Raw genomic sequence first — 27,149 nt, forward strand, 5'->3', positions numbered from 1 at the left:
CATCATCATAGGACCTAATCACATCAGCCATACCATCAGGGGCTCGTTCACCTGCACATCTACCAATGTGATATATGCCATCATGTGCCAACAATGCCCCTCTGCCATGTACATTGGCCAAACCGGACAGTCTCTACGCAAAAGAATTAATGGACACGAATCTGACATCAGGAATCATAATACTCAAAAACCAGTGGGAGAACACTTTAACCTGTCTGGCCATTCAATGACAGACCTGCGGGTGGCTATCTTACAACAGAAAAACTTCAAAAACAGACTCCAAGGAGAGACTGCTGAGTTGGAATTGATATTCAATCCTGAGTTGATTTTATCTAGTTTGCATAAGGACTGGGAATGGCTGAGCCATTACAAACATTGACTCTATCTCCCCTTGTAAGTATTCTCACACTTCTTATCAAACTGTCTGTATTGGGCTAGCTTGATTATCACTTCAAAATTTTTTTCCTCTTACTTAATTGGCCTCTCAGAGTTGGTAAGACAACTCCCACCCGTTCATGCTCTCTGTATGCGTGTATATATATCTCCTCAATATATGTTCCGTTCTATGCATCCGAAGAAGTGGGCTGTAGCCCACTAAAGCTTATGCTCTAATAAATTTGTTAGTCTCTAAGGTGCCACAAGTACTGTTCTTTTTGCAAGATCTTTTGACAACATTCCACTAACCAGCCAGTTTTGCACAACTTCTCACAACAGCAGTATGGCAGGTTGGGTAAAAGAAAACTTCCTCTTTCTATTATGGAACCTTTTTAGCCCTCTGCATGTTTCTGTTTGGTCTCCCTGTTCTAATGAGTGCATGTGAAGAAGTCTGGTTCCAGGAATCAGGGTGAGCAATTTTTCTGCAGAAACAGCAATCCCTCAGATCAACGGCTATTTAAGCCCTTTCCTGCCTATCTGATTGTGGGGAAATATACATGCCACTAGAACTAAGGCTGTGAGTTTGTCATGGACTTTCCGTGCCCCTTGTGACTTCTGCAGCGGCCAGTGAGGCTGGCTCTGGGTCTGTCCGAGCAGCTTAGGCAGCCCATGGGCTAGTTGCACAGGCCACTGCTGGGCAGTCTCGGCCCACTACCCACCCCCCCAGCAGCAGCAGGAGGAGTTTGGGTGGAGGGCTCAGGGCTGGGATGCAGGAAGGGGTGAGGGCTCTGGGCGGCGCTTACCTTGGGGGGGTGGGGGGGCTCCCTGCAAGTGGCAACATGTCCCTCCCTCAGCTCCTAGCTCTGCGCGCTACCTCTGCCTGTAGGTGCCGCCCCCACAGCTCCCATTGGCCATGGTTCCCGACCAATGGGAGCTGCGAAGCTGACAGCACACAGAGCCTAGCAGCTTAGGAAGGGACATGTCGCTACTTCTGAGAAGCTGCGTAGGGAGCCTGCCAACCGCCACCCCCACCCGAGCACTTGCAGTGATCCCGGACCACCCGCCCCCCCACCACCTGCGGCGTCCCCCCTGGTCATCACCCGCGGTGCCCCCACAAGCACCCACAGCACTCCCAAGATTTAGTCAGGGATATAATACAAGTCATGGATAGGTCATGGGCTGTGAATTTTTGTTTACTGCCCATGACCTATCCATGACTTTTACTAAAAATACCCATGACTAAAAGGTAGTCTTAAGTATAACTAAATAATGTATAGTTAAGGCTACGTTTTAGTCATGGGTATTTTTAGTAAAAGTCACGGACAGGACATGGGCAGTAAACCTAAATTCATGGCCTGAGACCTGTTCGTGACTTTTACTAAAAATACCTGTGACTGAAACTTGGGTGGGTACTGGGGGGGGGAGGAGCAGTCCAGGGGCACCACGAGTGCTGGCGGAAGTGGCCCAGGAGACCCCGCTTTCAGGGGTACTGGGCAGTGCGGCCTGAGCCCCTGCTATTCCTGGGGGTGGGAGGTCAGGCCGCAGTGTGTGGCCAGGATCCCTGCTGGTGCTGGGGGCGGAGGCCTTGTTGGCAGGGCTCCCTACCCGGCTCTGCGTCCCTGCAGCTTCTAGGCGGTGGAGGGGTCATGGGGCTCGGCATGCTGCTCCCACCGCAAGCGCCGGCTGCCGTAGTTCCCGTTGGCCGGGAAGGGCAGCCAATGGGAGCTGCGGGCCCGGGGCCTGCGGGTGCGAGCAGCCTGCGGCGTGAAGCTTCCCCCCTCAGCTCCTTTGCTGCTAGGAGCTGAAGGGCCGTGGGAGCTGGGGAGCCCTCCACCCTGAGGTAAACGCCCCCCTCCTACACACCCAAACTGCTGTTGCTGGCCCAGCTTGGGCAGTCCCTAAGCCAGCACCAGTGGCTCCAAAAGTCATGGAGGTCACGGAAAGTCACGGAATCCATGACTTCTGTGACAGACTCGCAGCTTTATGGTATAGTACATGCATCTAAAGAAAAGATTGTAGCTCTTTTGTACTGTATGATTAATTGATTACTATTTCATGTTGTCCAGTGTTGTGATCATAATCCAAACTGTAAAATCTATGGAGCATGGTACCATCTCCTCTGTATCCTGTACAACACATAGTCTAGATATTTAAGTACCAGTGTAAAGAAAGAGACCGTTGTAAAGTAAACATCCAAGGTAGCAAAGTGGAAGTTGCCATAGGAACTATTGTGTTTTAACATATTAATTTATGCAGCTCTGAACAAACCAGCTGCTGAACAAACCAGCAAACAGCATTTCCTAGCTGTACCAGTGTGTCACTGCACCCAACAGCCTTCCCTGCCCCCAGTGGAGTTCTGGTCCAAAGCATTTCTTAACTATACGAGTGACTCACTATTCCCACCAGATTCTGGGCCACAGCACCTTTTAACTGTGCCACAGACACATTTAACACTGACTCAGATTCCCTGGCGAGGGTAGACAGTGAGCTCGCTATCTCGACCACTGAGTCTGTCCATGGCAGGCTTATACCTGGGCCCTTGGGGTTTAACCCTTGTTGCATCATTACAGAAAACAAAATATCAAGAAAAATAATTTCCCATGTTCCCACAGTCAGAATCTCAGAACAACCTTTATTGTCCATGATGACTCAGGTGCCAGGCAGGGTGATGGGGTCCATCATATACCCCCTTATTTCTGCCATCTTCAGTCCCATGGCTGTAACTTGACCCTCTTCTACTTTTCAAGCTGCCTGCTTTCATCCTGGTCATCAAGGTTCTATTGCTCCAGCTCTGCCTCCTGGCTTCCAGCTCCATTGTCTCTCTTCAGGAGAGAAGAACATTGTTTTACAAACTATACCCTGTTTGTGATGAAATTTGTGTAAAACTGCGAAGTGAGAACTTAAAAGCTTTTAAGAGCCAAGGAAGAAGTGCACAATCAGTTTTGGTTTCCATTGTTTATCATTAGCATAACTATTACATCCTGAATGAAGTCCCAGATTAATGACCATATAAAATAATTAGGTGAACAAGTGACAATACCCATTTCTACTTATTGCTTTCTAATACTGCTACTGAACACTACAACTTATCACCTTGAGCAGCAATGAACAAACATTGTAAGCCTAGAAACCATAAAGAAAATAAGATGGCATTCTAATTTACTTTACTGTTACACATTAAAGAACATATATATGATCTGCTGGCTTCCCTAAAATTGTAACTGTATCACCTAAAACAATTAGAGTTCATTACTTTTTTAAAACTGTGTAGTGTATGTAACTAATGTCGATGGTAACTATGTTAGATTCTAGTTTATTTTCTTTATCAAAGAGCAGCTACATGTATAACTAGGGCTTAATTAAAACAAAACAAAAAACAAAAAAAACCCTTTCAGTAGCACTAACCCTAACATTTAAAAATAATTTATAATAAAACCTCGCTAATAACCTCTTTTCATGCTGTTAGATGGAGTATGCTATAAAATCAAGTGTCAAGGCAAGGCACCTAGAACTCTTTTGTTGGTGTTTGGTGTCTTATAATTTATATCTAAATAAATAAAATGCACATAAAACATCAGTCTCTCTGCACTTTGCAAGAATGATTCAGGGCAGTATTCTCACCCAGCCCTTTGGGGCCTGTGTTTGTACACATGAAGACTTGTGTATATACACAGGTATAGGCAGGGGCTAAAAAGGTACCCCTTAATAGCAAAGTGTTGCAGTGAGGTGGTGATATTTTGACTTAAATATTCTACAGGATTTTTTTGCAAAATGAAATTATTAGGTATTAAAATATCTCCTATTTTTAAAACTAAACGACACTTCTAAAATTAGAGGATCAAAGTACTTTTTGTGGTGCATTATTTTTGCTTTTGTATTGCCTGCTTAGTCTAATTTACAAAATTCAGTAAACTGCAACAGTTCTCTGTCATTAGTGTAAATTAGCAAGGCTCTATTGTAATTAATTATTGTGCATCTGTACTTCATGCTGTTGGCTGACATACCACACAAAAGACAATGATTGTGGTCAGTCCAGTCCAGCCAAAATCAGAATTGTTTTGTGCATCAGCCCTCTTATTTCTGGGATGGATGAGACAAAGCCAAGGGTGAGCTTTTTGGGAGCATTCATTGAGTGTAGTCATCAGCATCATACTAGGCTGATGCAGCAAGATTATAGTTAGATGCCTAGGGAAGATTACAGACAGACTCAACATTACAAAAAAAAAAATTTAAGTTTATATTAAACTTAGCTTCTGAGTTGAAGAGACCTTCCCTTTCTAATTTCAGCTTCCTGAACTGATGACTGGCTAGCTTGACTAATGCCAGAAGTAGTTTGATCAGGAGTAGAGCTGGAAAAAGTGTTTTGGATGAATAGTTTATTTGCTGAAAGAGTATAGTTTTGGTCAACCTGAAACTATTTGCGATGTTGACACAAATTTGCCACATTGTGACAATTTTTTCCTTTAACTTAGGTGCCATTTACAAAATGAGTTGGTACTTCCCCCCACTATGAAAGTATGCCCCTCTCGCCTCACCAAAATATTCTGTCTCTCTATCCACCAAGCCTTTGTAGTTTTAAAGGTTGTCATCAGCACCTTGGTTTCTTTGTTCTGCCTTTAGGGATTTTCCATTCTCCAAGCCCCTTCCCTGCTGAAAAACTTAGGCTATGTCTACACTATAGACTTTGCAGCTGCGCTGCTGTAAGTCTCCTGTGTAGCCATTCTATGCTGATGGGAGGGAACTCTTCCGTCGGCATAATTAAAATCCATCCCCAATGAGTGGTGGTAGCTATATTGGCAGGAGAGCGTCTCCCACCAACACAGTGCTGTCCAAACTGGTGCTTCCTCGTTGAAACTTATGTCTGTCAGGGTTTGTTTGTTTTGTTTTTTTCACATCCCTGGCCAACAAAAGTTTTAGCAACAAAAGTGCTAATGTAGACATAGCTTTAGACAAAATGTTTTCCTGAGGGTTCAGCCCTCCAGTTGTCCTTAGGTGTTAGGGCATTCACCTGGGATGTGGGAGACCCCATTCAGTTCCTTCCGTTGTCTCATATGGAGCAGAGATTAGATCACTGGGCTATGGGATATTCTGGAGTGGGTGTAGCTCAGTCTCTCCTGTTGAGCTGTTCAACTATATATAAATAGTCAATGTGGCAGGGATTTGAAACTTGGGTCTTCTTGGGTCTCCCAGACAGGAGAGATGGAGATAGACCCGTTCCCCAGAGAGAGTGCACAAGAGAAGGGGAAAAAAAAAAATCACCTTTAAAGGCAGGGAACAAGGAGACTTTATGTCCCTGTACAGTATGGGTACCTCCTCTGGTACCGAGACTACCCAAAAAGACTTCCAATACTGAGAGCAAGCAGCACCTGCAGTGGTTCTGGAAGTGGAGCCTTCTAAACTCAAGGACTCCTCAACAAGCAATGATTCCATCAAATATGACATCCTCAGTACAGTCCTCATCAAGTCATGGCAAGAAGTGCACATATCGTCCATCAGTACAGTCCCCAGTACTTCTTGACATGGTTACTCCCAAGGAATAGTACCCAAACTCACTGGAACAGCCCAGATTCCTCTTCTGTGAAGATCTTTGTATCCTGGAAGAACACAAATCCTCTCTGCCAAGGGATACTGAAAGGGTTTTCTTACCAGTACTGACAGTTCCTCTGGATCTGGCCCGTCTTCCAGTATTACCATACTATATCACGAAGACTCTACCTCCAATACCAATGCAGTTACAACCCCTTCCTTGGCCTTTGATACTGATACCTGTAACGCCTCCCGATAGACACCGGAGAGGACTCTTCCTTGGACTCTGATGTCTGTCAAGGATTTCGCCACCTTCCTGTTCCAGCCTCTCTCCGTAGGGTACATCTCAAGGATGTGATCCTCAATTGATGACTGACTCATCAGCTCGGAGTGCTACGTCCTACCCCTTTCCCTTATGCCCCAACACAGTGGGCTTTTTGGAATCATTGGTACCCTACGACTAACAGTTCTAAAGAATACTATCATGTAGGTGGACCTGTCAAAACCAACAGCCACCGAATCTTGGGATCCTCTTCCTCAAGGTGAGCCTCCACAAGAGTGAGGCATAGAGGAGACACCATCATCCAATAAATCTTCCTTCTCACCAGATGAAGCAGTTATGCCCCCCCCCCCACTTCTACTCAGATGAAAACCTTTCAGGACCTCATAAAAAGGATTGCAGAAGCCTTGTACGTCCCTTGGGAGGAAATACAAGTCCAGAAAGGAGTGCTGAAGTTCATCTTCTAGTCCTCTTCTCAGGGCAAGATTGTTACTCATCAGTGACTTCTTATTGCAAGCCTGCACAGTATTGCAAACACCAGTGACCATTCTACCTATTTGTAAATGGGGTCATAAAAATTAGTATGTACTGGCCAAGGGTTCAGAGTACCTTTCTCCCACCCTACCCTTTAACTCTTTGATCATCAATGCTGTCAATAAAAGAAACAGTATCAGTCTAGATCAACCCCCTCCAACCAGGAGCTTAAGCACCTGGACCTTCCCAGCCATAAAAGCTATTCTTTAGTGCTGTGAAATTCAGAGTTGTCAGCTATCAGGACTTGACAGCAAAATATAACTCCACAAATTGCTCCAAATTTTCTCATTTTATTGATCATTTGCTTCAAAACCAGAGGAAGCAGTTTCGAGCCCTGATCACAGAAGGCCAGGTGATTGCTAAGATTTCCCTTCAGGCGTCACTCGATGCAGTGGACATGGCTTTGTACTCTCTGGCAACTGCTGCAGTCATGCGTCAAGTATCATGGTTTCAATCCTCTGTCCTCCCCATGGAAGTACAGAATACTCTGGAGGACCTTCCATTTGAAGGGCCTAAGCTTTTCGTTGATGCCATAGATGGAGCCCTCCACTCATTCAAAGATTCCAGGGCAACTTTGTGATCCTTTGGCGTCTATACACCTGTGACAAAGATTAAATGCTATGAGCCGCAGATAGCTCAATTGCCTCTCCTAGTCCACTGCCAAACCTCCAGAAAGAAGTCCAGATTTCCTAATCAGGGGCCATCCTCTACAGTGAGATCTCAGTGGCAACTTCCTCTAAGCAACTGTTTTTACTCATCGGTTGAGCATTGTGAATTATCCCCTTTTCTGGATCCTTTGCTGTACTATCCCACTCCTTTATGAGGACCGCCTCTCTCATTTCATACTTTCTGGGAGCTCATCATCTCAGAAAGATGAATCCAAGAGAGTTTCATTGGGCTGTCCAGTTCAGCTCCATCCCTCCTTCCCATACCGTCCCCATCCTTTTTTCAGGGAATCTTCTCACGAGGGTCTCTTATGAGAGATGATACAATCTCTTCTACTTCTGGGGTGATCAAACCCATTCCAATGGATTTCCATCAGGAGAGGGTTCTACTCCAGGTACTTCCGGGTTCCCAAGAAGAAAAGGATTTTTGATCTCAACGCTTTAAACACCTTTATCCTCACTGAGCAGTTTAGGATGGTAACTATGGTACTGATCCATATTTGGATCTGGGCAAGTGGTTCTTTGCCCTCTGCCTCCAGGATGGGTACTTTCATGTAACTTCCCCCGGGTGCTTCCTATGATTCATCATTGGCAAGGACCATTATCAGTACCATGTCCTGCCCTTTGGCCTTTCAACTGCCCCAAGTGTCTTCACAAAGTTCCTATCAGCCATTGCAGCCAATCTTTGTCAGATGGGAATAATTTTCTTCCCCCATCTTGATGACTGGCTCCTCAAGGATTGCTTCTTTCTTGAGGAGCATTTGGCAGCCAATAAGGAACTTATTCCTCTTCCACTCTCTGGGCCTCTGACTCAATGTGAGAAAAGTCTGCTCTCACTCCTCTACAACTAATAGACTTCATCCGAGCCATACTGGACTCCATGTCTGCCAGAGCGTACCTGTCAGTGTACGGGTTTGCTATAGTGTCCAGCCTTATTTTCACACTACAACAGAGTCCTCAAACAGCAGCAAGAGTTGACCTTTTGTTCCTGGACCATGTGGGAGCCTGTACATCAGTAACACTACATGCAAGGTTGGCTCAGTTCTTTCTACACCCCTAGCAAGCACAAACTGCTCAAACTGGTGGCAATAGATTGGAGGGTTCTCTGCTAAACTGGTGGAAAGATCATTGAAAGTACTGTGCGGGAGTTCCCTTTTCACATGCTTCTCCCACAAGGATTACCACCGCAGATGCCTACCTTCTGGGTTGGGGCACCCATTGCCAGGACTTCATTTCCAGCTCTTTGCACACATTTTCCCAGCACTACGCTATCATGTATGGATTAGGGCTAATGTGGCCTTTGGTGAAGCTATTCTATGCTCTACTGAATCTATATTCTCAACATCCTCCTCTGTAATTTAGGGCACTGTTTAGGAATCTTCTAGGGAGCACCCATTGGGACAATAACTCAAAGAAGAAGGAGAGGTTACTTAGCTTGTATAGTTGCTAGAGTAGCTGTTTTGCCTCTATGGTTGCTCCACTTCCCCTCTCCTTTGGAGTCCTTGTCGCTGGTCTTCATTGTTGAGAAGGAACTGGAGCTGCAGTGGGTCCATCACTCTCTCTGCAACCTTGTACTGGAGTACGAGGCTGTGTGGGGCACAGATGTGGCTGCTACTCACAAGGATTTCTAATCAAGACTGTATGGGTTTGCACACAGCCTGATGGGGAGCACCCATAGAGAGACAAGATCTTGAAGAATTCCAATTATTGTACAATGTAAGTAACCTGTCTTTCTGGTTCAGGTTGAACTGAATTCCCCCCTCCCCCCAATACTCACACACACACTTTTTTTTTTTTTTAAACTGCCAGTGAACTGAAAAGTCAATTAATTCCTCAGCTCTAATCAGGAGGCTCTTAGACTTACTGGAAACTCTGACAGAGTGTCCAAGAATAGAGATGACAGAGAACTGCAGGAGGTAATTCCACAGCAGATGGCATTGCATTTTGTGGTCTCTTATCTATCACAAACAAGGTAAATACCGGGAGTTAACTAAGTACTGTAGTTACTTACCATTACTCTGAGTCTGAGTCTGTTAATAACCCTAGTTCATATCACCTGCTGAGAACGTATGATTTGATAAAGCAGAGCACAAGGGTGAGGCAGTGGACTAAATGGAGCAAGAAATAATCTTTTTGGTATGGTACTGAATCATGCCTGTTCAAAGGCAGACATTGTGCTTGGTTGCCCTGAAGGGTAAGAAGAGGGGTATTCAAAAAGAAGTTTAATTTTTATATACGTGTAACGGGGCACACTCGCCTCTCATGAGCACCCACTTGGCTGAGTGCAGGCCCCTGCACACTCTCTCTGTCTGTGGTGGGCCTTTGGTGACTCAGCCCTCTGGCCAAGTCACACACAGTTTGTCTCTGAGCAAAGCAAAACCCCTTCCAGGGTACAAGTCCAACAGCAGTCTCTCTCAGTGCTCTCTGTAACATTTCACTCAAGTTGTCCCCAGGGCTCCCTCCCTGGAGACAATGTCTTTAGACTCTTAGGGCCTTTCTGGCTGCAGCTCTCCATCTGGGGAACTATAGTTCAGTTCCCCCTCTGGGGTGCTTCAGTGTCCAGTCCACTTCCCCCAGTGGCTAATGAGGGAGAAGGGCGAGATCTGGCCCCACCCACTACTCCGGGTCCCAGCCCAGCAACCCTGTAGATAGCAACTGTCCACTGTGCATAGGCGCCGACTAACCCGTTTTTCCATGGGTGTTGGATATCGACCCCACCCCCACTTTACCCCTTCCATGTGGTCCTGCCCTGTCTCTTCCTACCCCTTCCTTGCCCCCATTTCAACCCCTTCCCCCAAGTCTCCGCCCCCTCCCTGCTCCTATTCCAACTCCTCCCGGCCCCACCTCTTCTCTGCCTCCTCCCCTGAGCGTTCCCGCTCCTCCCCGTGCCCTCCCCGTGCCCTCCCCCCCCCGGCCCACCAGCAGCGGTCGGGAAGCGCTGGGAGGTAGGCAGAGGAGCGGGGATGTGCCATGCTTGGGCGAGGAGGAGGAGAGCACCCACTTTTTTTTCCCCATGGGTGCTCCAGCCCCAGAGCACCCACGGAGTCAGCGCCTATGCCACTGTGTCCTTTTATCTAAGTCATGCTGCTGCTCTAATTCCCTGGGCCACTTCCCCACAGCCCCGTGCCATCTTCAGCCTTACCTCAGGGCCTTGTCCTAATGGAGGCCCAGCAACCAGCTCAGGCTCCTTCTTACTCTCTCTGGCTTCCTGCAGCTCCCTCAGCCACCCACAGACTATCCGTGCTCTTCAAGCTCCAGCAAGGAACTGGCCTTACTCTGGCCCTGTAGCTCTTCTTATACTGACCTCCTGGGCTCTGATTGGCTGTATCCCACACTGCCACTCTAGGCAGCTTGGAGGACCCTCTCCACTGCCGTTTTATGGGACGGGGAGGTTTCAGGCCTCAGAGGGTCTGGTATACCCCATCATAATATGTACCCAGTGAATAGGCTGTTTAAGATTTATGAGGGGAATCTTTCTAGCACTCCATTCCAGGTCTGCCTTTAAAAAATACCTAGGGGACAGGTGAGAGGGGAGAAAGGGGTCTAGAGCAGGGGTCAACAACCTATGGCACATGTGCCAAAGGCAGCACGTGAGCTGATTTTCAGTGGCACTCTGCTGCTGGCCTGGGGTTCTGTCCGCCGGCCCCGCTCAGCCCGGCCTGCCTGGATGGACAGAAGCCCGAGCTGGCAGTGGGCTGAGCGGCTCAGCCTGCTGCCGGTCTGGGGTCCTGGCCTCCAGCCCTGCTCAGCCTGCTGCTAGTCTGGGGTTCCATCTGTCGGCCCCTGTAAATGTAAAATGTATTACTGGCATGCGAAACCTTAAATTACAGTGAATAAATGAGGACTTGGCACACCACTTCTGAAAGGTTGCCGACCCTTGGTCTAGAGCAAACTGGATGGGACTCAAAGAAGCCCATGCTGTTGACCCTGGTTTTAGAGTCCAAGGTTAGATTTCCATAAGCAGAGTGGTCTGGAATTCCCCTCCTCTCAGAGGTGAGGGATCGAGCTAGTGATTTGTGGTTCCAGCCAGCTACTTTCCCTCCTAAATTTGGAAGAGTGAGACTGGCTGGGAGAAGTTGTCCCTAAGGCAGCCATGTACATATTTCTAACTTGAAGACGTGATCAGAGAAAAAATCCCTGTTCTTGTTAAGTTAAGAGGAGACCTAGGGAGGTTGGTCTATGACTTGTACAAGAATCTCTGGGGGTGGAAAGTGTATGTATGGGTTTACAGGTACACTACAATATGTCTGCTCTTTCCCAAAGAAAGTTTCAAAATGCCATTGAGACTCTATGTACCTCTATCCAGAAGCATGTCAGGGCCTTCTCGTTGGACCTTGCCAGTGTACCCAGTAGTTAAGTCAGTCTAACAGCATTGACAAGAAAAATTGTAAAATATGAAGACTGGAAGCATTGTGGCAGCTTTTTGCAATTTTGTCTACACTAGGGGTGGCCAAACTTACTGACCCTCAGAGCCGTATACAAAAATCTTCAGAAGTTCGAGAGCTCAGGGTTTCAGCCCTGCTTCTGCTGAACCTTCGAGCCCCAGCAGGTCCCTGCTAGGCAGAAGTCAGAGTCAGTGCATGGGGGAGCATGTGGGGTCACATGATTCCCCCCCATTTTTGTTAGGGTTTGCTGGCCCTAGTCTCAGTCACATGGTGCCACAGAGCCCCTTCCCTGCTGGAGCCGGCAAGCTGGGAACTGCACCCAGCTGTGGAGAGATGCGGCGGCAAACAGCGGGGAGTTGTAGGGGAGCTGCTGCTTTTGCTGCTGCTTCTTTCTGTGGAGCTAAAGCAGCAGCCCCTCCATGCAGCTCCCAGCGGTTTGCTGCTGCTGCCTCTCTGTGTGGAGCTAACACCTGGGGGCTGCCGGGAATGGCTGCTGAGGGTAAGGGGGAGCTTGCCTGGGGGGAATGGGGGGAGGGATGACAAAACTCAAACTGTTGATGGGGGAGCCGAACCTTTAAATTGTGCACCCCCCACTCTCAGCAGGCACCAGTCGTCTCTGGCAGAAGCCTCTAGCCCCACCACCCAGCTGCAGGGCAGAAGCCCCTAGCTCCCCACTCCAGTCTGTTAGGCGGAGAATTGGGGAGGGAGGGGGATGTAGCAGGCTCTGTGAGCTGCACTTTAACTGTAAAAGAGCCACATGCAGCTCCTGAGCCGAGGTTTGGCCACCCCTGGTATAGAGTCTCATGAAGTTTAATTCTTTCCTTAAAGCCCCAGCTTCTGGAGTCGTGATTATATTAGCATCTTAGCTTTCATTTACAAAAAATAACTTTCTAGCCCTCCTGATTGCAGAGAGAACTTGAAAATGTGAATCTTAAAGTCTCAGTAACCAGAGGACAAATAACACTAACCAAACGTTGATTCTTTTATAGAAATATATCATGGTTTTAAAACTAATTCCGTTATATTGAGGGGGGGGGGCTAATTCATGTTTTTTTGAATGTTTGGGATTGGTAGTCCCAGGATGCTGCAAACTGAAACATGTATTATGAGCTAGTTGTGTTCTTCTGCCAGGCAGCTGCACAAACGATTAAGGGGGAGGAAGGAATCCCCTGCATGGCCATATTAACTTTCAGTGGGTTGTGGCTCTGGACACAGAGGGAGTTAGGAAACTGCATGATATAATCGTATAGTATTCCTTAGGTGTTTATTTTTATATTAAATATGATTTATTTATCCTGCTCCCAAATGTTCTATTTCTAACGTGTTGCAGATTTTTATACTGATGATACAAAACAACATTGTAGAAGTTGTCAGGTGGGAGCTCAATTTAGACAGCTTAGTAGAGGATACTTGGGGCATTTGATACCCAGGAAGGTGGGGGTTGGTTTCTGTTTTTGACACCCAGGAAGCAGTTAAGGCTTTTGGCATTGTGGGGATGCATCTTCATTCCCTCCCTATTGTGGGTGGGAAAGGAAGTGATCTGAATTTTTTAGAAGGGCTTGAACTTCAAGTTTCCAATCCCAACAACTCTTGGCAGCAACCAGCTGACTCGCTCACCCTGTGCCAATATTTGCATCCAAAAGAGATGGATAAGCATGTTAGCTGATTGTTTATGCTAAAATGAGGAGCAGTGAAATAGATGATATATTGATGTTAAAATCAAGTTTCATGAAGTTTCTCCTTCTGTTCCTTATTATGGGATGGGGTAAAAAAAGTAGGGACTGATCTGTTTTTACAGTAGCCTTCATAATTGTGAGTACTTCTTTTAACTATTAAAACACTTACTGTTGAGGCAGCAACTTGTGACTAAAGATTGTTTTGTCTGTACAGATTCCATGCTCTCTCAAGTGCATAGTAACATTTTACCTTTAATTAAGCTTTAGTGATGCAAACTTTAGTAATCATCTTTTGTATAATTATAGGAAACCTTGAGTTGAAAGATAAAGAAGACCAGTTTGGGAGAACTCCTCTCATGTACTGTGTGTTGGCTGACAGGCTAGATTGTGCTGAGGCCTTGCTGAAGGCAGGAGTAGGTATTAATAAAGCTGATCATAGCCAGAGAACTGCTCTCCACCTTGCTGCACAAAAGGTAATTAAATAAAAATGCTCTAATACCTAATGCTCAGCTAATGTTGCCACTGGCATTAAGTTTGAGAAACTCTTAAATAACTAAGTAAATGATACCCAGTATTTTCAAAGGACTCTACTGTTCTCTAGGCCATCATGCTATAAATGTTAGTATTTTGGAAAATGTTTCTAGGAATTTGGCTTGTGCAACAGTTAATCTCTTTATTCTCTCTATTTTTTGTGATTTAAACATAGTTGAATTCATTTGCCACTAATCTAGTGGCCTTTGCTCTAATAACTCTTCCCTTCTAGGGAAAGCAATTCTTGTCCATTTCAGAATAGACAGTTCAACGAAGTTCTGACTGTGTAAGCTTGCTCGTACATTCAGTGATACATGTTGGAGTATTGTCATTTACTTGAATGGCTACAGGACTGTGCATTAACTATCTATCAGTTCCAGCAGCAACTCTGAGAATTTCTTAAAAGATGAAGTATGTGAAGGGAAATGTAGGTACTGTATTAGGAAGTTAATTACATATGTTGTCCCTTCTTCAGTTATATCAGTTTGTTTCCTATTTATTAGGGCTGTCGATTAATTGCAGTTAACTCACGCGATTAACTTAAAAAAAAGTAATCCTGATTAAAAAAAAATAATCGTGATTAATTGCACTTTTCATCGCACTGTTAAACAATAGAATACCAATTGAAATTTATTAAATATTTTTTGATGTTTTTCTACATTTCAAATATATTGATTTCAATTACAATACAAAATACAAAGTGTACAGTGCTCGCTTTATATTTTATTACAAATATTTGCACTGTTAAAATAAAGAAATAGTATTTTTCAATTCACTTCATACAAGTACTGAAGTGCAATCTCTTTATTGTGAAAATGCAACTTACAAATGTAGATTATTATTTTTTTTGTTACGTAACCGCACTCAAAAACACAAAACAATGTAAAACTTTAGAACCTACAAATCCACTCAGTCCTACTTCTTGTTCAGCCAATCGCTAAAACAACAATTTTGTTTACATTTACGGGAGATAAATTATTTTTTTTATTATTATTTACAGTGTCCTCTGAAAGTGAGAGCAGGCGTTTGCATAGCACTTTTGTAGCTGGCATTGCAAGGTATTTATATGCCAGATATGCTAAACATTCGTATGCCCCTTTGTGCTTCAGCCACCATTCCAGCAGACTTGTAGGCTCTAATGTTTTGCATTCTTTTATTTTTGAGTGAAGTTATATTTTTGTACATAATTCTACATTGTAAGTTCAACTTTCATGATAGAGATTGCACTACATTATTTGTATTAGTTAAATTGAAAAATACTATTTTGTTTTTTACTGTGCAAATATTTGTAATAAAAAATAATAATATAAAGTGAGCACTGTACATATTGTATTCTGGGTTGTAATTAAAATCAATATATTTGAAAACATCCAAAAATATTTAAATAAATGATTATTCTATTATATCTATTATTCTTTAACAGTGCGATTAATTTTTTAAATCACTTGACAGCCCTACTATTTATTTATGATTTATCCATCACAGGTGGCAACAATAAATATAATTTAGTTATGAGGGGAACAATATGTATGAAGAGTATTTAGGATTGGGAGGAGTATCCAAAGTAATGGGGAACCAAGCAGGTGGGTAAGAGGAAGGTGAGATCAGCTGGTCAGCCAGAACATAGGTAGCAAGTTCTTCTGCACCAACTAGGCTTGGAGAGGAATTGTAGGTTATTCTGCAGGGAAGTGACTGCATGGCAAAGGGTATGAAGAGGCACAGCTGGTGGAGAGGAGCTTCAGAGCCAGTCAGGGAAGGACAGCACTGTTTTAAAGGAGTTGCAATGAGGACAGATCATGGCAATTGTATATTGGAATTAATGATTTTTTTTTTTTAAACTTTTTAATTCATAGTTATGGTTGAGAATTTAATTGTTCAAAAGTTTAAGGTCAGTTCAGCCATGTTCACTCAATTGTGTGTTAAACCATGTAATTTATACTACTTTGTTTTCATCTGTTCATAATTTTCGAAAATATTTAATTTGTGTATATATGTGTATATATTTGTTTTAGACAGAGCTATAATGAAATAGGATGAAGTTTGAATTGTGAAATATTTCATGGTCAGAATCCTTACTGAGGACTAGTGTCTATGCTTGGTTTAAAAAGAGAAATGTTTTGATTTAACAGATATGCATGTGCAACTGGTTAAGGCCATATTCCTGCTTCAGGATCTGCTAGAGTGGACCCCGGTACCCAGTTAAATGACCATTGAAGTCAGTGGGACTCTCAATGGACATAAGGGTCTGTTAATGGATCCCAAAGCAGTATTAGGAAATTTGCCAAGTCAAATTGCTTGCAAGTTTCACTGGGAAATGCTGAAAAGCATGTAAACTGTGTAAGATGGTCTTCTGTAATTCTCTATTTGTTTCTTTTAAAAGTAGTGTTAATTGCACCCCAAAGTTCCTTCAGCTACAAACAACATACAGTAAAAATTGTTGCTTGATAAATGTTGTTCTGAAAGGTAAACTTGCGTGTCTAAATGCCCTAAGTGACCATATAAAGACATCCTGAAATATTTTACTATGTTGGATTACCTTTAGTAAGTGATCACCTCTGCAAGGTGACTAGAGTTCTACCCACAATTGGTTTTAAATATAGTACTACTCTTTTCTAGGAGACTAATTGACCCCTTGCTCCCAAAGCATACCTTCTGAACACATACAGTTATGTATGAGAGACTCTGTTCTTTGCATAGATATGTATACTGCTATAAGATGTTACACTGAATTACCACTGTAGTCCATTCTTTTTTATTGTGTGTATGTAACTGGCAGACAAATTAATGTTTTAGCTACAAGCAAACTTTTCGTACATTAAAAACTTAATTTTATTAAGTATTTCAGATCATTTATATTTTAAGAATTTTGTAAACAAGAACATTTTTCATTTAATTGAGATTTAATCTCATATAGAATTCTTTTCTGCTTCACACAAAGTTTTCAGCTACCTTTATTAATACTACTTATTAGTTTCTTGAGTTGTTTGTTACAAATTTCATTATATGAGGTGAAGATTGCATGTATGTAATATTTTCCATTCCTCCTTCCTTTGTTGAATGTAAACCTTAAACTGTTTCTCTGTCACTCAGGCATATAACAAAATATGCAACATATGCAAAGTTAACATTCAGAGCAACTTTAGTTCCTGAAAGTTTTGACTCTTGCATTAAAACTGGAGTTTTTTTTCTTTGCATTAAATAGTAAATTCATTTAACAGCAAACTCTAATCCAAAATACAACATATATGGCAGAGTTAACATATGTAAAGGGACCTTTCACTTCTGTCTTTCCTTAGTTTTGCCCATGGAGGTGGAAACCAAGCTGGCCTTTTTGCCTCACTGCTCTTTCTTGCACATGCTTCCTGATTGATATTTGGGCAGTTCATTCTAAATCTTAATGAAAATGAGGTCCTGTGCATGCTCAGTGTGGCATTTATAACTTTGTTTCAAAATAAAATCTTTCAAATTAACAGGACCTCGTGTGTGATTTTATTATTTTTGAACCCCAAGGGGGTTCAAAACTATTGAGAGAGGCTTAAATCATGAGATTTTAAAAATATATTTTGAGTTCTTTATATTTGCCTTCTGGCTTTTGATCTTTTAGAGTTCATAGTTTCTAACCTTCATGTTTGAGCAAAAAAGCGAGAACTTTTTTTCCCCCTTCAAAACAAAAGGTGAGTTTCTCTCATAATCCTCTGACCAGAAGAGCTGGGGCTTTAAGAAAGTCACCAAAAAAAAAGTGAGATTTACAATAAAATTGTGTGAATTAGCAACATGCAAAGTAAGCTGTCATGGGATAAAAGGAAAGGTCCTCTCATGGATTGGTAACTGGATAAAAGATGGGAAAGAAAGGGTCAGTCTTCAGAATGGAGAGCGGTAAATAGTGGTGTCCTCTAAGGGTCTGTACTGGGACCAGTCCTATTCAACATATTCATAAATGATCTGGAAAAAGGGATAAACAGTGAGGTGGCAAAATTTGTAGATGATATAAAACTATTCAAGATAGTTGTTCCAGGCAGACAGCAAAGAGCTACAAAAGGATCTCTCAAAACTGAATGTCTGGGCAACAAAATGGCAGATGAAATTCAATGTTGATAAATGCAAAATAATGCACATTGGAAAACCATAAATAATAATTTAGATGGGGTCTAAATTATCTGTTATCACTCAAAAAAGAGATCTTGGAATCATTTTGGATAGTTCTCTGAAAACATCCACTCAGTGTGCAGCAGCAGTCAAAAAAGCAAACAATGTTGGGAATCATTAAGAAAGGGAAAGATAATAACACAGAAAATATCATATTGCCTCTATATAAATCCATGGTACGACCACATCTTAAATACTGCGTGCAGATGTGGTCGCCCCATCTCAAAAAAGATATATTGGATTAGAAAAGGCTCAGAAAAGGGCAACAAAAATGATTAGGGGTATGGAATAGCTTCCGTATGAGGAGAGATTAATAAGCCTGGGACTTTTCAGCTTGGAAAAGAGATGACTAAGGTGGGATTTGATAGAGGTCTATAAAATCATGACTGGTGTGGAGAAAGTACATAAGGAAGTTTTATTTACTCTTTCTGGTAACACAAGAACTAGGGATCCCCAAATGAAATTAATAGGCAGCAGGTTTAAAACAAACAAAAGGAAGTATTGTTTCATATAGCGCGCACAGTCTGTGAAACTCTTTGCCAGAGGATGTTGTGAAGGCTAAGACTATAACAGGGTCAAAAAAGAACTAGATAAGTTCATTGAGGATAGGTCCATCAATGGCTATTAGCCAGGATGGGCAGGGATAGTGTCTCTAGCCTCTGTTTGCCAGAAGCTGGGAATGGATGTTAGGGGATGGATCACTTGATGATTACTTATTCTGTTCATTCCCTCTGGGGCACCTGGCATTGGCCACTGTCGGAAGACAGGACATTGGGCTAGATGGACCTGTGGTCTGACCCAGTATGGCCATTCTTATGTTCTTAACACGGAATTAGGAAAGCACCCTCTTAATTCATTAAGGACTCTGTGTCACTTTTTATTTTGAGAGTTCTTCTGAGGATTTAGTAAGACCTGTCAAGAACGTTTTGAGAAATCAAATGGCACCAACCAGTTCTTATGAGGATGGCTTTAAATTAGATTCGCATGGGGATGGAGACCTAAGCCCGGCGGTAAATGGGGAAGTGTTTCCTCCCGGTATCCCACAAGGAGGAGGGTGCAACAGGGGAGGCCTCCTGATTCATACTTAGAAAGTAGGGCAATCAACTAGTTATCTTAGGTGCCTGTACACCCCACCAGCTCACAGTCGCAATCCTTAGCTTCTTCACTTACCAACCTGAATGCTTTTCAGTTAGTGTGGGAAAAGCTCAGTTTTCCCCACTAAAAGAACAGCAATAACTGTTCTCTATAAACACTCAGGCCCTCCTGTCCGCCAAGGAACTCTGCAAAGAATGGCAACTGTTCTTCCTTGATGCAGTGAAAGCATTTAACTTTTCTATCCCCATCTGACTGTGGGGTACCTACATCAGAGCATGCAAAAAGAGTTGCAAGATTTTCTTACAGAGGGGAAAATATGGTATTTATTTCTCCAAATATATGATTCAAAAATGAACCTGCCCAAACTTAAATATTTTAAATCATCTGTGGACTGAGACTTAGCATGTGAAATTACAGCATGTAAGGAAAATGCTGAGGGAGAGAGTTATGAGCAACTGAAGTTGTGGGTTGCAATCGCATGCCCTTCTCAAACTTAGCTGCAGTACCTCTGCTACTACTGCTGTCATTAAGGGTCCAGTTCTGATATCCTCGCTGACTTTAAGTATAGTATCTTTCTCCACAAGTAGTTCTGTTAATGTCAGTGGAATAAGATGCTACTTAGTGTGCAGAAGGGTGACTGACTTGGTCCTAAATTTGTAGGTCCATCTGGACTCATAGCTTAATTATTATCAACTGTGAGGTCAAAACATGTAATTCTTATTTTTCAGGAAAGGGACACGTGACTGTAACTCTCCAAATGTCTCATATTCAGGCATGTGATATAGCAATTTATGTTTTAAAACATACTGTGTGTGACTTCTTTGTAGCCCAACTGTGTACAATTATTTGCCTGCCACAAATAAGCCTCCGAACATAGAAAATTCAGTGTGCCCCTATATAATTTATATACTAAAACTTCCATATGTGTCTCATCTTCCCAGAATGTTATGAGTTCTGGTTTATTCAATAGAAGCTCAATTGCCACATTATATGCTGGGAATACACAGGTTCAATTTAGATGTCAGTAGTAGACAGTAGAAAGATTTTATTTTCTTTCAAAGGTTCTTCTGCATTCATCTCACTCTTATAAAATCAGTCAGGAAATATGTGGAATCTGATGGGAGTAAAAGGTATAATCATATTGAGAGGGTGAAGATTCCTCCAAATATCTGTCATTCTTGTACTGTATTTTAGATCTGCCAAAATACATTGGCACTGTGGGAAGAACCAGGTTTCCCAGCTGAATTCTTGCCTTTGGCCAATTAATTTGCAATTAAAATCTCTCTCCTACTACAGTATACTCCCAAAAAAGAGAACAATCCTATTCTCTGATTCTGCCAATAGAGCATAGCAAAACCACAAATATTTCTTTTAGAATTAAGAACCTAATGCCACAGCATTCATTCCCTTAAACTTCCAGTTCTCTCTGTTTCTGGTGGTAGGGGCAGAGAGGGAGAGAAAGATAATAGCTAGATTTACTAATTTTTGTCGCTTACCTTAGAATTCTAATGGTGAGCATATTTGTCCTTGGCTTTAAGAGGAAGACTTTATACAGCTGCAGTATTTGCACTTTTACAGCAAATCTAATACTTCACAGCAAATCTAATACTTCATTTGCTTTTAATATTGAAAGTGAGATTTTTTTTTCCAGGGTTTCTCAATTTTCCATATGAAGTATTTAATAAAAACAAGACCATAAATGTTTGAAATCAAGTAACTCTCCAAATCATTTTTAAAGGTAAAGAATCAGTGTGTTTCATATAAGCAGACTAAGAAAACCCACTTTATTTAAAATGCTCAGGTATATATTTACATATCCTTTATAAGGTACTGTATTTGCAAATGTTGTTCTATATATGAATACATGTACAATACATGTCAAATTGATAATGCCATTTCTCGGTTAGGAAATGTGAAAACCTTACCACCTGCTTTGTGCTCAATTTTCAAAGGCTTAGTGTCAAATGATCATGTTTTATGAGATGCTTAATTTTGAAACAAAAATTAGCATCTAAATCTAATTAAATTGAAGATAAACTAACTAAAAACATTTTATAAGAATTAAATACTCTTTAATAGTCAGTTTCTCCATGCCTGGCACTTTTTGTAGCTTTCAGTTTTCTACATTATTTGTATTAAAAGCATGTAAAACAATGTAACACTGAGCTTAGCTAATTCAGTGGGAAATGTCAGATTGATGGGATACAGGAGTATAAAGCAATGAGTGCTGATTAACTAAAGAGTTTTAAAAAGGCTTTTAATCTCTGAGGCCTTGGCTACACTTACCCGCTAGTTCGACGGCTGGAAATCGAACTTCTGGGTTCGACTTATCGCGTCTAGTCTGGACGCGATAAGTCGAACCCGGAAGTGCTCGCCGTCGACTGCGGTACTCCAGCTCGCCGAGAGGAGTACCGCGGAGTCGACGGGGGAGCCTGCCTGCCGCGTGTGGACCAAGGTAAGTTCGAACTAATTCGAACTAAGGTACTTCGAACTTCAGCTACGTTATTCACGTAGCTGAAGTTGCGTACCTTAGTTCGAATTAGGGGGGTAGTGTAGACCTGGCCTGAGTGAATTAAAGCACAGGAAGGCATGCTACTACTTTGTTTACTAGTTGTGTAAATCTAAATCTGCCCAGTCATTTCCAAAGATATGTTTATTCCTATATCAAGCTGTCTCTTATAGTTATTTTAAAGAGATATCATTTTGAAATTCTCTTTTATTAATTTTTCCCCTTCTAGTGTTACAAGTAACACTTAAGATTACTAAAACTGAAGGAAGTTGGAGAAAACGTATTTTGTATGCTTCTGGGTGCAGGGTCCTCTGAGGCCGGGGAAGAAAGATGTCTCTCTCTCGCTTCCTCTCCGAAATAGGGCTGCTACTCTCCAACTCTATCTTGCAGGACCATTGGAACCCTTGATTGTAGAGAGCAGAAGTGGCCTAACAACCCACTGCAGTAGCTAGAGGAGGTAGCAGGTATACCCTGACGCAGTGCTTTCCAAGGGCAGGAGCACAGTGGGAGCTGACTTTTGTCTTCAACCCCTCCCAAAGTTTGGGCGTAACATGGGACTCTTAGCTCTTGTGCAGAAACAGCTTCTCCTTCCTCTCTCACTAGCCCCTGCTGTACATGCACATGCTCCTCTGGTTTTTGTTGTGATCTTGCACACAGGAACAGGGAACAAAAACTAGAAGAAAAATTTTTCAGGAAAATCTGGTCAGAGATAACATTTTGTAGTGGGGGTTAGGAGCAAAATAGCTTTATCAAAATGAAGTTTGGTCATTTTGCTGCAGTTGACCAGTTTCAAATTGAGATATATATACACACCTCTACCCCAGTATAATGCTGTCCTCGGGAGCCAAAAAAATCTTACCGCGTTATAGATGAAACTGTTATATCAAACTTGCTTTGATCCACCGGAGTGCGCAGCCCCGCCCTGAGCGCTGCTTTACCACGTTATATCCGAATTCGTGTTTTATCGGGTCGCATTATATCGGGGTAGAGGGGTGTGTGTGTGTATATGTATATATAATATATTGTGGCAGAGCTCTGACCTTGTCCACGTGGGTCCCACGCTTCTAGGCGGTTTATGCTAGCCTCAGCGGCTCACTGCAACACTCCACGTAGCCATTCTCTCTCTAGGGCCAGGGTTACAGTCTACTGAGCCCTTTTTATCATAAGCCAGCAAGGAGGTTGGTGAGAGAACTCCCACAGTCTCTGTTGTCCCTAGGGGCTTATTTCAGAACAGTTTAGCCTCCTGTCCTGACAGGCCTGTCTTCCCTGTCCAGGAGGTGTTTCTGTAGTGGCAGGTTGGGGGGAACCCGGGCCCACTCTCTACCCCAGGTTCCGGCCCAGGGACCCTAATGGTAGCAGCTGTTGGCAGCCTATCTTTCACTGCCAGAGTTGCTACATTTCCCTGGGCCACTTCCCCACAGCTCTCCCGCTTCTCTCTTCTTGACCCTTACCTTAGGGCTCCCTTACCAATGGCTTGAGGGTGTCTTCATTAACCAGCCCTTCAGCTGCACTTCCTCTCCTCAGCCTGACTGGAGTGAGCCTTTTTATAGTATCAAAAGGGCCTTAATTAGAGTCAGGTGTTCACATTACATTAAAATATTGCATTGAGAGATTGTAACTTTAAGGTATCATCTTAAACCTGATGATCTGGGGGTGGGAGAGATGTGAGATTCAGAACACTGCCTGGAATCTTATAAATGCCCCACAGATGCCTTGGGAGAATGTTACGTTTTGCAAAAGAGAGCTTTTTCAAAGCCTGGCTGCCCAGCTAAGGATGTCAGCACTACTGCAGTTTCTGTCTTGGCTCCAGCAGTTCTACATTCCCAGAGCCTGTTTTCAGGAGCTGAAAACTGCAATGATCCATGGCATAGATTTATTGCATCAACAACTGGATACAATACAGCAGTGGTCCCCAACCTTTCTGTTGCAATAGCATATTCATGTTCCCAGAAGAGTGTGGCGGGTGCTGGATGACCAGCCGCCGAAATGCCACCGAGAAGCGGCGTCATCGAGAAGTGTTGCCGTGGAAATGCTGCTGAGAAGCAGCGGCATTTCGGCGGCTAGTTGTCCGGCAGCTGCGCTCCTCGGTGGCAGGTTGTCTGGCGGAAGCACTCCCTTGTCAGTAGGTGGGCGCACATAAATGCCCCAGTGGGCGCCATGGCACCCGCGGGCACAGCGTTGGGGACCACTGCAATACAGGATTCTCTCACTAAAACTGAAGAGGTAAGAGACTGTTGTTGGCTCTGTGTAAAAATTTGAAAATAGGGTAGCAAATTTGGAGAAATATGCATAAGAATTGGAAGATACTGTAACTGGTGTGATTTTATTAAAATAAGAAACCTATCCATGAAGATGGACAAATTAGAAAAGAAGCAAAACTAAGACTGGTTGTTAGTCCTGAAGAAGTAGAAAGAGTTTCTTCATTCCTGATTGTTGGATTGCTTAGAAAGCCCACCTGGGATAGAACTGAGGTAAGACTCATGAATCGGGGGAAACATTTTGAGGAATAGGTAGGAAGATTATGCCCCCTTGTTGAGGGAAGCGCATCTAACAGGATTTCCAAACATGCTTGGTTAGAACGGGCCTAACTCTTGCTTCTTTAAAAATCAATTTGAAGCTTTACCATTGACATCAGCAGGAGCAGAATTAGACCTGGTGTCTTCCCAACTCTCAATTCAACTGTGCATTGCTTGCAGTGTGCATGATGGAATGGGGATAGTGATTGTGCTAGAGCCCTGGGCACTAAGACATGAGTCCTAAAATGACCACTCAGGTTATAATAATAATTTTACACTTTTCATCTGAAGATTTCAAAGTGCTTTACAAGGCTGGGATTAGTTACAGTGCAGTATTATCTCCATACAGCAGATGTAGAAACGAGGGGCACATGGGATTGTGACCAGTCCAAGGGCTCACACTGAACCAAGAGCTGAGTTGAGGATAGAACCCAGGGAGGTTTTCTGACTCTCAGTTCTCTTCTATATTACAAATGATCCTTCGTCAAGGGAGAGTGGATTACTGGTCAGAAAAGTGGGATGGCTTGATGGACTACTTGTAAGTGGAACAGGAATTATAGTGCCTGGAGCAGGATCAAGGAATGGGAGGGAGGGCAGTAGGGGGGAGCGAGTGCCTGTCATGGGTCTTGTACAATCCTGTAGTTCCTCTGTGCACTCTCAGAGATCTGCTGCTTCCTCCGGCTCTATCTCCTTCTCACTCCAGCGCAGGGTGGATTTGATTTAAATCAGTAGTCAGGAAGACTCAATTTAATCATGGTTTTCTACATAAAAGTGCATTCTTGTTGATTGTTAAAACCTTAATACATATTCTTCACAACTCACAGATAGATGTAGGTTTCGTTTTTAGAAGGTACACACTATACATTTTTAAACAGTGATTTATTTTGAAAACTTTTCAGATTAGTTTTACAGTTGTATCCGAAAAAGAATGATTGGTTATTTCATTTATCAAAGGTAATTGAAGCAGCTACTTATGAAGTCATTGGGAGGTGAACTATCTCCAGTTCAACAGGTTAATCATTAATATTCGGAAGATTTTCTTGCCCTGCTGTATTAGGAGGAGAACATCACCAGACAGACATTTAAATTGTTTTATTTAATTAAAACAACAATGTTAAGTATTCTGGATTTTTTTCTTCAACTGCAAACATATAATATTTTAACAAAACAAACATATGTCCCTCACTTCTCACATTTATCTCCAGACTTCTTCTCCTTGTCTAGATTTATTCTGCCCCCCAAAATCTTCTATTCATTGAACTTTTTGAAACTTTGCACTTTTAGAGAGAGCTAAGGGATTGACTCTGCATACACAAATTTGCAGAGGGACAATAGAATTGAGGTCTGTTTCTTCTCACCTCTATATACTATTTATTTATTTATTTAAACAGCAAAAATGTTTTAACAAGCATGTTACCTCTGGGGCAACAAATCCACAGTTTGAGAACTGCAAAACTAAGCATCTCTGATGGTATCTTCTAGACTGAGCACTGAATCGGGGGGGAGGGATAGCTCAGTGGTTTGAGCATTGGCCTGCTAAACCCAGGGTTGTGAGTTCAATCCTTGAGGGGGCCACTTAGGGATCTGGGGCAAAATCAGTACTTGGTCCTGCTAGTGAAGGCAGGGGGCTGGACTTGATGACCTTTCAAGGTCCTTTCCAGTTCCAGGAGATAGGATATCTCCATAACAAACAAAATCCCATTGGGTAGATAGAAAGATTAACCTAAATAGTTTATACAGAAGCCTGTGGAACCCCCATAAGATTGGGTCCCTAATCCATGAACTATTGGAGCCCATTTACAAAACTTTTCTCAAACATTACATGAATATATTGTCTCATACTATAGAATTTATGATCCCTATTCCATGATGAGATATCTTTGAGCTATAACGTATCTTAATTAAAATGATCTTTAAATAGGTATTTTCCTCAAAAAGCATTTTATCAAAAAAAATCTGATTTAAATTTTAAAAAATCTGATTTTTTTTTAAATCATTGATTTTTATCCACCCTGCTCCCTCGACCCCAAAACTTGCCCGGAAAGATGGGCAAAAAGTAGCAAGACGACAGTACATCATTTATCTGCCAATGATCCACATAAAGCTAGTATAGGCCCTGTTCACTTGGCAACACAAAGTGGTGTGCTCTGTTGAAATGTAATTTCTGGAAAACTGCTACTTCCTAAAATATTTGTCATCATAGCATTTTGCTGAAATATCATTAGAAATACTGACTGATGGGGGTTTTACTTTTGTTTGGGAAACGTGCGTACTGGACATGGTTTCAACCTGACTGTAAGTAAATGTGTAGAATGGGAAACAAATCTGATACACCCAAGTTTCCCTATTCTTTAAGAACTTTTACATTTCACAGTGTTCCAATAACATTTAATAAGCCAGCAGTTTAACTATCAGGGATAACTATCTTTCCCCTATAATCCTTTTTGTTGGTTTAATATTTCTAAAGGCAATGAGCTGAAATTTAGTATTCATGATAAACAAGGACATGTTTTTTGTGTGTGTGCATACAAATAATGGTTTAAATATGGAAATTTGTGTTTCAGTTTCAAAGTTTGAAGTGAAGAGTGGAAATGTTTACTTGGTTACAGATACTTTTTTGCTAAGCCTGCAGTGTAATGATGGGAAATGTTTGGGTGCCATTATCCCTAAAATGCAGCAAGCCCTTCCATCTTTAAAAAAAAAAAATCTTTCAAAACAGAACTTTCATTGAAAAATGGTTACTGAGCATCTTCAATAAATACTTATATCAGAAAAATTATGAAGTAAGTTACTCTTCGTGTCTATTGGTTATTGTGGTCATGTAGAACCTAGTCCAAAGCCCATTGCAGTCAATGAGAATGTTTCCATTGACTTCAATGGGTTTTGAATCAGGCCAGTATTTACAATAGTG

At 42.5% G+C, this 27,149-nt stretch overlaps 1 protein-coding gene across 6 annotated transcripts in view; it reads left to right on the forward strand.

The window, feature by feature from the left end:
• Positions 1–27,149, forward strand: part of INVS (inversin) — a 200,335-nt gene that overhangs the window by 17,311 nt on the left and 155,875 nt on the right. For 4 of the 6 annotated variants that reach the window (XM_034761409.1, XM_034761411.1, XM_034761414.1 and 1 more), the window contains exon 3: positions 13,748–13,914. The exons of 1 other annotated variant lie outside the window; for it this stretch is intronic. In XM_034761409.1, coding sequence (XP_034617300.1) covers positions 13,748–13,914 — 167 coding nt within the window. Of the gene's footprint in view, positions 1–340; positions 394–13,747; positions 13,915–27,149 lie in introns of those variants that run through there. One more of the 6 variants, XM_034761412.1, reaches the window with a different exon arrangement.

The sequence above is a fragment of the Trachemys scripta genome, chromosome 2 (genome assembly GCF_013100865.1).
Source record: "Trachemys scripta elegans isolate TJP31775 chromosome 2, CAS_Tse_1.0, whole genome shotgun sequence".
In the NCBI taxonomy this organism is placed as follows: Eukaryota; Metazoa; Chordata; order Testudines; family Emydidae; genus Trachemys; species Trachemys scripta.